Source organism: Numida meleagris, chromosome 1 (genome assembly GCF_002078875.1).
Source record: "Numida meleagris isolate 19003 breed g44 Domestic line chromosome 1, NumMel1.0, whole genome shotgun sequence".
In the NCBI taxonomy this organism is placed as follows: Eukaryota; Metazoa; Chordata; class Aves; order Galliformes; family Numididae; genus Numida; species Numida meleagris.
The window spans coordinates 181,614,055-181,628,508 of NC_034409.1; the positions used below are offsets into that span (position 1 = coordinate 181,614,055).

Consider the following 14,454-nt stretch of genomic DNA (forward strand, 5'->3'; position numbering starts at 1 on the left):
GCTGCAAAACACTATTTTTCAACATAGTCATCATCATTAGCTATGCATTTTTGCCAATGTTGAACAAGAACCTGCATTCCATGTCTGTAAAAATCTGCACCAGCAGAGGTTATCCACTGTCATAGTCATCACTTATGAAATCTTGTATTTCTGAGAAATTTTCTAGCAATGGTAACTTGGAATTATAGAGAGAGAAATCCAAAAGTTTTAAGGTGTAAACTACAATTGTAGTTCTGTCTATTCCTAACTGACATGGTAACATTTCTCATATTGCTGTGATGGCTTCAGCGCAAAGCAGTGCACAACAGTCTGTATAACAGGATTAATAGGGATATTTAAAAAAAATAAAAGAACAATTGTAGTATTCTAATTGATTTTCTCAATTCAACTTGTTCTCAACTTTCTTTTGTACTGTTAATTTTTGCATGATTTAGAAAGAAATGCTTATATCATAATGTGATCAAGTATTTTGTTACAGTTTATATTCTGGAATTAACACGAGAAATCGAGAATTTTCTCATTTCTAGGAGGCTGTAATTAAATTAACTCTTTACAAATTAATTTTTATTAGGAAATCATGGAGCAAATCCAAAAAGATGTCCAGGGAGAATGATGTCAGGAAAGAAAATATGGATCATTAAGCTTATTTCTTTGGAAGTTAAAGTTAGTTAACTATCAGAAGTGTGCCATGATGGAATGCATAGTGCATAGGCTATCTCTCCAGAAATCTCTTTATTTATATGTCCATAGGATGGTTAACTTCTTATCCTGTACATCACTGGATAGTCATAGTAGCTCATAAGAAAAAGGGGAACAAATTTTATCAAATCAATACCTTTCTCTGTGGAACTAGACTTAATTAAAAAATAACAATACTAAGTAGCAATGACAGATTAATAAAATTACAGTGAAGAGTTCCATAAATGACAGATGAAAACCTTTCTTCTAACCCTTAAGTCCCACTAACCCTTCTCAAGGTCTTTTTTTAAACTGAAACTTTGATGGTAGACTTGGAAAAATGTTGTATAATCCACAGATAAAGAAAATCAGTTTTGTTTTGTGACCTGGTGGAATACAGAGATTGTACATGTGATGCAGTTAAGGACAAAGTACATCCTCTTCTGTAATCAAAGTTGCAACACATTGTTCCAAAGAGAAGCCATGCAACCTGGCACAAAAATATATATATATTAAAAAAAAATGCAGTTGTGCAGAAAGGCAGATGGATTTGCTCAATTGGAACACTATTTTTTTAGTCACATAGGAGACACACTCCCCTTTTAGCTGAGGTACAGCAATCATCGTTGATAAATTTAGCATTTAATTTTTAATTTCTGCCTTTAGGTTACACAGATTTCTAACAAAATAAATCAGGAGAGACAGAGATCAAACAAAAATCATCTACCAATGTATAAGTGCTTAGTGTACAAATTTTACTACATAAAACTTTTACACTCTGTTTTTGCTTCCTATCCTCAAAACATTTTCACTGTTATGCACATCTTTGAAACTACTAGGTAATCAACAAGTCTAAGTTTCTGCTTGCCGCAACTGCAAAATTGCTATGGTTGCTTTATTATTTGGCTGATGTTCTTGACTTCATATATGCACAGTTTTTCTAAATGCAGATAGAATAACTAACTTCTTTCCCTTTTGTTTCCATTGAATGCAGAATCTTTAAAGATGCACTTGGGCCTGAATATATTTTCTATAGAGCTATTCACATGCAACACTACTAAATTCATTGATATAAGGCAAGGATCAAGGAATTCAGTAATTATTCCTCTAATGCTCTTGAATGAGTTTATTAGAATCTTGTTAAGAAAACTATATATTCTTAATATGAACTCTTCCTTGAGACTGTGAAATATAAATGACATTTGAAACTAAAGCAAATGGACCATTTATCTCTTGAACAACTTGCTATGAATAAACTTTGGAAATGTGACTTTAAATATGATCTTGTGATCATATATTACATTGTTAACACTCTGATGTTTAAGTTGTTGCTGAGCAGTGCTGTACTGAGCTTTTCATACTGTCTTGCCAGTGAGGGGGCTTGGAATACACAGGGAGCTGAGTGGGGACAGAACCAGGACAGATGACCCAAACTGGCCAAAGGGTTATCCCATGAATATGTTGTCCTGCAGAACTGTAAAACTGGAGGATTTGGCCTGAGCAGAGCAGGCACTGCTTGATGACTGGCTGGGAATCACTTGGAGTGTGGCGAGCAATTGTATTGTGCATCACTTGCTTTGTAAACACACACATATATCCGCATGCATACATGGGTCACACGGAAAGTAAAGTATCCTATTTACTTTCATGGAAACTACAGCAGATACAAAGACACAATAACTTGGCAGAGCAAATTCTTAGCTACAGAACACTATTTTCAAAAGTCATCATCATTAGCTATGCATTTTTGCCAGCGATGGACAAGAGCCTGCATGCCACACACCTAAAAATCTGTGCCAGTGGAGGCTACCTACTTTTGCTGTCACCATTATTGAAACAGACCACCTACCATCTCACTGTGCTCACACCCACTGTTTGGTCCCTATAAACATTCAGCAAGCGTAAATGAATGTTAATGTGTGCCATTTTTTCTGTATGGAGGAATTCAGTTCCACACTTTTGCATCATTCTCACTTCCATGTCAGACACCATTTGTCAGACTGCCCTCTGATGTTATCTGCTCCATGACAAAAAAAAACCAGAACACTGTTGGAAGGTTCAGCCTTGACTGCCATACCACCAGCATCTGCTTCTGATATCATAGGCTAATAAAATAGGAGGCATAGCTTTTGGAGCAGCTCTCATATATACGTATATGTGAACATATATTAATAATATCATTACTGTTATTTTTTCCTTATTTTTCTTTCTAGTAAATAATGTTTATCTCAGCCCATGAGTTAGACTCTTTTATTTAATTTCTTCTGTTCCCCATCTCACTGGGAGAGGGGAGTGAGTGAATGCCTGTGTGTTGCTTCACTGCCTGCTGGGTTAAACCACAACAGCTTTCCATTTTCCTGCATAAAATTCTACTGGAGACAAATGAAATTTCCGGCAAAAATTTGCTTTTATTTCCTTCTCACTTCTGTTGCAACATGTTTTTGCTTTCTCTCTTCTTAGTTTCTAAAGGAGTACAAAATAGCATAACCTTGGGCATAAAAAAACACAGGGAAATAAACAATTTAAAAATTAAAAATAAAGAGGAAAATTTTTTGCTTAATTTACAACTTTAGCAGATTTTTTGAGAACTTTAGATCAAACAGATCTTTAGCTACACATAGCTGGTCTTTCCGGTTTCTCCATAAAAATCACCAGTGACACAGGAAGCTATTTCACAGAATCACAGGGACTGGAAGGGACCTCAAGAGATCATTGAGTCCAACACCCCTGCTAAAGCACGTATCCTTCAACAGGTTGCACAGGTAAGCATCCATATGGGTCTTGAATATCTCCAGAGAAGCAGACTCTACAACCTCTCTGAGCAATCTTTCAGTTGCTCCTTCATCCTTACTGTAAAGATGTTCTTCCGTATGTTAGTACAGAACTTCCTATGTTCAAGTTTTAGGCCATTACTCCTTGTTGTATTGTCATGGTTTTGAGATATTTGTTGTCGGTATTCCACATCATAACATCATGTATAGCACTGGCAGTTAAAAATTTCATTCCCTGGTTACTGCAAACTGACTTTTTCAGTGTCTTGGTTCTGAGGGGGAGGGGAGGACCTGTGCTCCCCAGGGGTCTTTGCGTCTGGAGGGGGTGGTGAAGCTGCCTGGCAGACCCGGAGTCTCTTCCTTCCTTCCTGCCCGGCAGAGAAGCACGTGGTCCTCCTGCAGCTTACGGTGTAAGAATCTCAGTTTGTAAACTCTCTCTGTTCTGGCCTCAATTTCAATATATTTAGTAAAATTAGTCGTTTCTCCTCAGATTGGTGCTGCTGTTTTGTTTTAGATCTGTCTACGAGTTCCCTACCTTTCCCCTTTGCCCTTTGTTTTCCCTAGGGATTGGGTCCACTGGTCCCTGACCGCACTACCTGTCGGACCAGTCTGGGCAAGCCCCTACCCACTGGCAGTTTTTGTTTCCCTTCTCTTTTCTTCTCCTAGGCCTGTGGGACTGTGGGTCTGTTGCCCTCCACCCTGTCACGGACACAGTTCTTTAGATAATGCCGTGACACCTATCGCTATACACCACCAAGAAGAGCCAGGACTCATCCATTTGACTCCTACTTCCCCTTAGATATTTCTGAACATTTATCAGATCCCCCCTCAGTCTTCTTTTCCCCAGGCTGAACAGACCCAGGTTACTCAGCCTTTCTTGATATGGGACATGCTCCAGCCGTTTTATCATCTTTGTGGCCCTTCACTGGACTCCTTCAAGGAGATCCCTGTCTTTTTTTGAACTGAGGAGTCCAGAACTGGGAACAGTAGTCTAAATGTGCTCTCACCAGAGTAGACTAGAGAGGGAGGATCACCTCCCTTGACCTGCTGCCCACATCCTTTTGACCAAGGCACCCAACTGTGTGGAAGAAACGGACCTGGAGGTGTTGGTCAGTGCTCAACTGAACATGAGCCAGTAGTGTGCCCAGGTAGACAAGAAAGTCAGTAGCATCCTGGCTTGAATTAGAAATAGTGTTGCGAACAGGAGCAGGGAGGTGATTGCTCCCCTGTACTCATCTCTGGTGAGGCCACACCTCAAGTACTGTGTCCAGTTTTGGGCCCCTTTCTACAAAAAAGACTCTGAGGCCCTGGAGCATGTTCAGAGAAAGGCAACAAAGTTGGTGAGGGGTCTGGAGCACAAGCCTTATGAGGAGCAGATGAGGGGGCTGAGATTGTTTAGTCTGGAGAAGAGGAGGCTTAGGGGAGACCATATCACTCTCTACAACTACCTGACAGGAGGCTGTGGTGAGGTGGAGGTTGGCTTCTTCTCCCATGTAACTAGCAATATGACTGGAGGGAATGGCCTCAAGCTGCACCAGGGGATTTTCGGGTTGGATGTAGAGAATTTTCTTCTCCGGAGTGGTGAAGTGCTGAAACAGGTTGCCCAGGGAGGTGGTTGAGTCCCCATCTCTAGAAACGTTCAAGAAACATGTGGATGTCATACTAAGGCACATGGTTAATGGGGAAATATTGGTGGTAGGTGGATGGTTGGACTAGATGATCTAGGCAGTCTTTTCCAGCCTTGGTGATTCTGTGATTCTATTTAATAATACTAAAAAAAGACTCAGTTTCAACTATATTGAAATTCTGTCTTACAGTATTTCATAAACATTTTGATAACTCTTACATTCATATCAGGATGTAACTAATCTTTGTTTATCCTGTCTCTGTCTTTCTGTATGGTTCTTTAGAACTCCATGCTAATTACTGAATGAAGAACATTCCTGAAACTAAAATCCATTCAATTTTAATGTGTTTTACAACATTATTCAAGAGTATCTTAGGGTAATTCATGAATTAAAATGCAAGATAATATATAAAATCTCATTAATAATTATTTAAGATATTTTAATACATAAGATATTCACATTTAATTTGGAAAGATTGGAATTAGACTAACTCATATCTAGAAGAACTTCCATAAAGTTTCAAAATGTTATGTTTTAATTCATAAACCATCCCTCATACTGTAACTTAAAGTACTTTTCTTTAAGCAATGAGAAAAGCATTCTTCAGTTTCTTAAAGGAAGTAAAGAATATTAGTACTTCGGAACCCAGTGTAAACTTTATATTCCCCAAGATATCAGGAGAAAGTGATCTATTGTTCACTTAAAGAAAATCTAGCTGCACGTCCTGGTCAAATGCAAAACAATGTCTTAGAAGATATTTTAAAGCTGAAATCACAGAGAAAAACATCCTTTTTTTTTTTTTTTTTGATCTGATTTACTACAACGCAGTTGTGTGGGCTATACTTCTGATAGCTATAATTTTAGTGTATAGTGACATCAGTCACACCATGAGTTGCTGCAGGATACAAGTATTGTTTCAACAGCAACATTCAAGTAATATCATACTATTTTTGAAAATGATAGAAATATTTCAGGTTGTACTCTGTAATGAATGTAGAACATCTGCATATTAATACCTACCTCTGTCTGATAGTCATCAATTACAATTTACTGAGCACATCAGAATAGTTCACACTATACAAAAAAAAAGGAATTTCATTACTGCTCTACTGTCTTGCTTTATGTTCTTTTTGTCCTCTTATATATAGTCCCCAAGAGATGTAGAATTTGAATTGAGAGAGATTACAGTTGCTATTCTGCATGTGCTACATTACTTCAAGTTTTAGACAGAAAGGCTTAATGCAGAAAGCCAGAACTTCAGCATTGGGAGATTATGGTAAGCAGTCTGGAAGCTCAGGATGAAAGAACAGTTGAGACACTGAGGGAAGACAGATATATTAGCTGTTGGGATTACAGAATAAAAGGAGTTCATAACATGTTTAAATATTAGATTTGAGAAGTAAATAGTTGTCATCTGAACGTTTACCAATATATGCTGAAATTATCAAAATTGTAGTCTCTTGAAGAGAGCTTTAAGAACAAAAAAATTGCAGATCTACATCAAGAGCTGAAGACAGTATCACACTAGGAAGAATTTTAACTTCTACCAATATACACTGATCTTGAGATTGCTGTTGTGAAAGGTCTCCTCACAAATTTCTCAAAGAAATTCAATTAATTCTGACTTTATTCAGCCAGTTATGACTTTCTTTTTTACATTTGTGTTTATAACAGGTTCTTCTCTCTTACAAGCTCTGAAACATTGTCTGAGCTCAGATGTTCCCACTAGCATTCCTCCATTAAACTACTTGCATGAGAAATCTTCACTACAATTCCCTAGTAAATACTTAGGCAAGGAGAAAATACATTCAGGTTATTGTGGCATAACAAATTTGACACCATCAAAGGCAGGTGTGCAAACAAACAAAAAAATTAACTCCTCTTCCACCACATGCTTCTCTTCTTTTTTTTTAAACACCCCAAATTTGTTTGATTGGAGAGTCGAAAAAAAACAGATTTTACCATAATGTAATTAGAATGATAAAGGGCCCTGAAAGTCAAAAGTCCAGAGAAAACCACTCTCCTACTAAGCATTTTGTTTCCAGTTCTGAGATTATAATCCAGCAACATTAGCAGACAGTGTAACTTCTAATGTGTTGAAATTGCAACTACTTTATCAAACATCTTTAAGATCTATCTAGGTCAAAAAAAAAATAATAAGATTGATACTCACATGCAAATTGAAGAACAGCTTCCCTGCTTAATATGCTACCAAACACATTGGTGGTTAAACACTGATACTGTCCAGAATCCTTCATCTCATTGGGGTTGCTGATGATCAAACTTCCTTCTATTAGGCTGTAGCGATAATCACTTTCAACGTCAATTTCAGTTCCATTTCGAAGCCATCTTAAAAAAAAAAAAGAAAAAACTACTTGAATGTTTTAGGGCCAAAGGGAGGCATAAAGATTTGTATACAGAACCTGAAAGCATCAGCTATCACTAGGGATGACTGCTATTCAAGAATAGTCTGTTCAGTACTCCAATGCTTTGGCAAAACTTTGGATGAAGAGAGCACAGAATATGTCTGAAAACCTGTAAAGGGTTTTTTTTTTTTTTGTTTTGTTTTGGTATTATAAAACTATTTAAATCTGTGTAGCAGATGCATCCTGAATATGTCAAGAAGTCAAGAATATGGCTATGCCTATAATATGACTATAATAAATGAAGTTTCAGTTCATATTTTATCATTAAAGCCTTAGACCCATAAGTTGTTGTTGTTTTGAGGGAGTAAGGAGAACAGATATTCTCTGGTGAAAAGCCTAATTCTTCTCATTCATCTAAGAAGACTGAAACAACAAGGCCTCAAATAACTCACTAGATAAAAGAGAAAATATTTTGGGAGGCATATCAATAGACTTCAGTGCTCAGGAATAATCTCTGGGGAGAGATTATTATCTCAAAGAATAATAATTCATATAAGACAACTTTTAAAATCAGCTTTCATGTTAAACTGTTAATAAAATTGTTAGAAGAATGATTGCGATATTTCAAAGAAGATATAAGCAGAGTAGCAGGTATCACAAATCTCTATGAAAAGTGTCACATGGCATCACTATTATGAGGAACAGATATTTCCTTCTTTACTAGTTCACAATGACTCTGCAGTTTGAAGTTTACTCAGGAAACTGCCAAACACTTTCATGCTTTGCCAGAATTCAGCAAAGAGTAGAAGAACTTGGCAAAGTCTGGGCTCCAGAGGCAACTTTGAAGAAGCTGAATGATTATCAACTCACCCTATCTCGTTAACATTCATGGTGAATGAGGTACTGGCAGCAGAACTCAGCTGAAGTAACTGAATTTTTCTTAATCCAAAAGTCAAAATTGTCAAAATTAACATGGACCATAAAACTAACGCTTGTCCATATTATCATGACTGAACTATTGATCACAGAGGAGTCCTGCCTCATTCAATATAAGAAGTGAAACACTCATGACAATATGTTTATGTTGCACAGGACATTAAGGTAACGTCTGTAGGATTTACAAAACTTTTAAGAAGAGCCATATGTAGCAGAGCTAAAAAGAGGAATAAATTCTCATCTTGACCAATTTATTAAATATTTATGCTTTTGAATGAAATAATAATCAAAATTAACTTATATATGTATACACACACAATAAAAGTGAAAAATCATTTGATTTTGAAATGATGGACATTCAGATGAGGCAAAAGTCAAAATGACATTTTGGTATTTCCAGTTGGGAAGTGAAGCAAATTTGTTCACTTGAAGTAGCTCACTTTACTTAGTTCATATTCAGTCAAGTTAAATGCAAAAATACGTTTTTGTAACACTACCTCAGTTCTTAGGAGCTTCATATCTACTTTTCTATATGTTCTAAGGGCATTCTGAATGAATGTATTCCCATCATATAATCCAAAAATATTAGAGGAAAAGCATCCCTGAATTGTATATGTTTTCTTCTAGGTAGCCTGACCAATAGGAGAAAAGAAACACAAACATAATACTTAAAAGACAACGACTTGATGAGGAAAATATTAAATTGTTTTCTTGAGGACAAACTACAAAATACTCCAAAACATTTTAATTTGGCTTAATAAGATAAAGATAACTTTTTATTTAATTTTTTTCAACTGCCTTTATCTATCAGGACATGTTACTGATGAAAAATCTCCAATATAAGTAAAATAGCCTACAGGTTTTGGCTGAGATAGTTTTCTTCATAGTATCTTGTAGAGTGCTGTATTTTTTTTTTTTAATCTGCAGTGAAATACTTTAGATAATACACTGATGTTTTAGTTGTTACTGAGCAGCACGTAAGCAGAATCAAGGACAGATCTGCTTCTTATGTTGCACTGCAGTGAGTGCACAAGAAGTTGTTAGGGGACCCAGCCAGGGCAGCTGACCTAAACTGCCTAGAGAGATATTCTGTATCATATGATGATGTGCTCAGCAGTAAGACCTGGGTGAAAGAAGGAGGAAATGATGCAGGGAGATATTCAGCGCTATTGTGTTTGTCTTCCAAAGCAACCCTTACATATGATTGAGCCCTGCATTCTTGGAAATGGCTAAATGTCCACATGCTGTTGGGAAGTAATGAATAATTCCTTATTTTGCTTTGCTTGTGCACACAGCTTTTGTTTTACCTATTAAATTGTGTTCTCACTTTTCTCTCCCCCATTCCACTGATGGCAGAGTGATCTTGTGGCAATGTGGGTCTTAGCAGGCTAAGAAACATAACTGTTAGGAAATGCAGTACTTCACAAGAAATGCAGGTGTAGTGAAGCAGCATCTTGGAGAATTCTGCACATGCCTTTATCTCATTATCATCGATGTCCTGTGAGAGTCTGTAGGAAGACTGTGAATGTCCATAATTTTCACTGAAAATCTCTCAGATATGGTCCTCACTGAGTCGATTCTGACTTATGATAATGAATTACTATTTGCATAAATGCTCAGCAAATGAAATAAGTTTCTCAGGGAGTTCTTACCTAAGGACTGGCACTCAAAAGAAAAAAAAGGAAGGAAAGTGGTGTGGTTTAACCCAGCAGGCAGCTAAGCACCACACAGCTGTTTGGTCACTTCCCCCCAAGGTAGGAGGAGGGAGAGAACTGGAAACAAAAGAGAACTCCTGGGTTGAGATAACAGCTATTTATTAAGAAAATAAAGAAAAATGGAAACGAAGTGTGCTAACAATATATATGCATCCACAACACAATTACTCCTCACCTGTGAACAATACTACTGTTTGCACACCCATGCTCCTCTAGCAACACAACATCTCACCATCCACTGACCAATGCCCAGCTATTCCCCCTGCAAGAGCCACCACCTCCTCTCCCGGCTCAGTCCCCACAGCTTTACAGCTTGCTGCATGATGTCACGTGATATGGAATAACCTGCTGCCAGATGGGTTAAAAAACAGAATGTAAAGTTTTGATTTCAAAGTAGAGCTTGACCAAAGAGAAACAAGTTCTTTGTAAAGAAAAAAAAATCTAAAAAGATGCAAGAAAAATTTAACAGGTTATGTACACCATATCATCAGTTATTCTGACTAGGGAAAACAAGTAAAAATGATGGAGACAGTCTCAGTTTTAGTATTTTTGAGTGCTTTAAGAGTTCATTTAATATACTTTAAAATATAATAGAAATATTGCACTGTGCTTTATGGTTGGAAAAAATTCTCAGCAGTATGGACTTCATAGCTCAGGTAAGCAAAGATCTCTATTGTCCAGTGCTTGTAGATAATAGGGCAGGGACTCCAGTGATATGGAAATATTTCATACTCTTTCATGTGGCAAAAATTGTGCGATGATATACGACAAACTTGTCTACCCATAACCTTTTCAGAGTCTAACTTCCTTCCGCACCTGCTCTGGAGAAAAAGTAAAATCCCCAAACATCCATTCATATTTTTCCCCTTGCACTGAAAGGCAATGTAGATTGCATGCTCTGTACATACAAGCAGCATCAACAGAAGGAAGAGAAGTTAAACAGTGATGTTAGAACTAGCCCGTTATTGTCAAAGCCTTCTTTGAATGAACAGCAGTCAGGACAGCTTTTTTCTGAGGCTGCTAGTATCAGTTAATCTCTGGAGAACTGAAAAAATGGATATCCTTGAAGTACTCGTTGACGGAGTTCTTCTGGGAATACATAAAAATGGTTGGACGAAGATAGAAAGGATATGGCATAGATTTTCTAAAGATGGTATTTTCACAATAACTGTCCTTATCCATAGCAAGACTAGATGTGGGGCTAGACTAGATGATCTTTAAAGGTACCTACAACCCAAATCATCCTCTGATTCTAGTACTGATGAGCTTGTCTGGGAGGGCTGAGAACAGGGCTTCCCTCTTTTCTCAAGAATTTGTGCCTTTTCCTCATGGGTGCATGCTATATTTAGTTGCCGGATAGCTGTTTAAAAGACTTTAGTTATGCTCAATTTTATTGTTTTAAATCAACAAAGTAAGAAATATGTAATAGAAATAATACAGGAAATATCAGTAGGGAGGAATACAAAACTGGTGTTCATCTCATACTGATGAGTTCAGGCAATTCCAGTCTGAATAACTTCTGGATCATTCCTAATCCCATATTCTATGTTAACCACATCTGTTTTGTTTGAGCAGGTTGTACCATATATGAAATCAGTTTAATGAATCACATCAGTTGCAATGAGACAGAATCCTTGGTGTTGCACTGGGGATATCTAAAGACGGTACTGACTCTGAATTTCTTCCTGCCATTGATATGCAAGCTTTGTGATTCAAATAAGCCTGTGGGTAAATTCATCCAGAACGCTAAAGAAACCAATCTTGAAATAATTTTAATAGTTAAAAAATAAAATACAGAACTGATGATTTCTGCATAAGACAAAAGACAGCAATGGAGTTCTTATTTTCACTCTGCAGGTGAAGAGTGACTCGGTGTGAAAAGATAAATGTTGTCTGGAAAAGAATAATTAACTGTATGTTATAGTCCTACATTACTTGTAATTTGTAAAAATATGAGGATAGTCAGATGTAGTAAGTGGACAAAGTGTCTGCAGCATACTACTCCCACCTGTAAGTAGGCACCATTAGTAAATATTCTTAAAATTACAAAGAAATTCTATAACATGTACCTGTATGTGGGGGTAGGATTTCCATGAGCTTGACAATTCAGAGACACTTTCTTCTCTTCAGAATCAGTGGGAAAAATCACATCATCTGGCTCTTGTACAAACACTGGTCCATAATCGACACTTTCTGTGGAAACAGAAGTGCTATTGTTTTGAAAGTCTAAATAAGTTAATGTTTTACAACTTTTCTAAAGTTATAATATGCAAAATTGTCTGTTTTGCAGAGATTTAAACCACATCACTTCAGATGCTATATTAAAAAGCAGTAGTTATAAGAAATACGTATATAAGAAAGGAATCTTTTTAATTTCACAGTGAAGTAGGATCACTTAAGATGTGAGATAAAATGGCTTTCTCAACAGACATATTTTGGTCTGAAGCCTAATGCGCAGGTGTAAGGGTAGGTAGTAGCAGATATAGCTGCTTTAAATTAGTGTCAGATCACTCAAGAAAGGTAGAAGTCACAATCCAGTAATAAAGAAGGAATTGCTTACCCCTTTCCAAGGTTCAAGGCTCACCAAACACTCTCAAGGGAGCAATCTCCAAGTAGATGCTTCCCCTGTGGCTGCTAGCCCTTTAATGGCTTCCCTTATACCTAGCTCCCAGATATAATTTTGGGGTTCTTCTATAGAGTTCTATAAACCACTATAGGTAGATATATCTGGTTTATTAGGCCATGACAGTGGACAGGCTGCCATAATCCATAGAATTAATTAATGATTTTCCTCATTATGTATGAGGGTGGTGTATAACCTTTGCCTCAATGCTGGCTGTGTCACAATAGAGGCCAATTTGGAAATTTCCGGGCCATTTACCGTGATGCATTTGGCTCCCATAGCCCATATCTCCACAATGAGGCTGGGACACTTTCCCTTGGCCTCTGGGAGAGTCACTGGACTAAGTCCATCAATTCAGCAGCTGCATACAGGTACGTGGTAACATGCATCACAGTTTGCAGAGGAAGCCACTCTTTCAGTGGTACCCCCATATGTCTTCCTTGGATTTTCTTTTTTTGAGTGACTGTCAGCCAGATTTCTAGATGGTTGTGTTCTGCTCAAAACAAACAAACAAACAAACAGACAAACAAACAAAAAAACCCACACTAGTTCAGATTTTTTAGAGTTCTCTTTTCCAATATTGTCAGGGCCACAGAGGTCCAATTGCTTGGAATTCCCTTCATTTGTAAGAGGCAAGGCCCTGACTAGTTGTATTGCATTATTTCGGGTAGATTTACCTATTAATACTGTGATTTTACATTCTAGCTGCTTAAGTCAATCACATAATAGTTGATTTTCAGAAATGAGACGTTTGGTCTGAGGTAATTAAGTGGTTTAAAGCCACTAACAGAGGCCAGGCTACAGTGGATGCCACAAGCTGTCTTTCTTCATTTATGAAATTATCATTTTCTAGGCCCTCAAAATATGCTTTCATGCTGGTTTGGGAAATAGCAGTTTCCCCCCCATCCCTTAAGGGGCTTTATCTTTCTACTACATAAACCAGCCTACGCCATGGAAAACCTAGGAATGCTAGGACATGCCCAGAAAATTCCTCTTCCAGGGAAACAGATTTCCCCCATCCAAACCAGCTTCCTACACCCTTTAACAAAGACATCACAGAATTTTTATGGTCTTTAGGAGGTTCTCGTAGCTCGCTTGCAAAATGTAAGGATAGATGATAGCAAACACAACTGCTTTAAAGCAGTAACAGAACTCCCAAGAAAGGTAGAAATCACTAGCAAGCAGTAAAAAAGAAACTGCTTCCCCCTTTCCAAGAGCTCACTAAGCACTTCAAAAGAGGCAATCTCCAAGTAGAGATATTTCCTTTGTGGCTGCCAGCCCTTAAATGAGGTTAGGGAGGGGTGGACCCTCCCAGCTGCACAGGTGGATGGCTTCCACCTGTGCTCCCAGGGCTGGCTACACCCCTTCAGCAGGTGACCTAACAGTTCCCATACAGCATGTAAAGAGAATTAAGAATGAATGAACTCTGTTTATACACAGTAAGGTAAACAAAAATCCTCATCAGCTCTTATCGCAGGGAAATTGGACATGGTTTTCCTCTTTAAATCAAAGAGTTGCTAAGAAAAATAATTTGTAAAACTAACAGCAATTCAGTAACTGGTTTCTACTAATAAATAATATCTATGAAAATCTGTTATTTCATTTTCCTTCATTGCCTTTTCTAATTTTGATATATATTTGTATCCTCATATGAATTTAGATTTCTGAACAAGAAAAGTTGGCTAGGTGCATAGAATATATCTATTAGTCCTGTTCATTCATAGTGTGTAAAGGGAA

The 14,454-nt window shown here is 37.4% G+C and overlaps 1 protein-coding gene across 5 annotated transcripts in view; it reads right to left on the minus strand.

Annotated features, from left to right (window-relative positions):
• CNTN5 (contactin 5) overlaps positions 1–14,454 on the minus strand; it is a 636,498-nt gene that overhangs the window by 214,500 nt on the left and 407,544 nt on the right. For all 5 annotated transcript variants that reach the window (XM_021381356.1, XM_021381346.1, XM_021381363.1 and 2 more), the window contains 2 exons: positions 12,164–12,287; positions 7,251–7,426 (listed from right to left, as the gene is read on the minus strand). In XM_021381356.1, coding sequence (XP_021237031.1) covers positions 7,251–7,426; positions 12,164–12,287 — 300 coding nt within the window. The remainder of the gene's footprint in view (positions 1–7,250; positions 7,427–12,163; positions 12,288–14,454) is intronic.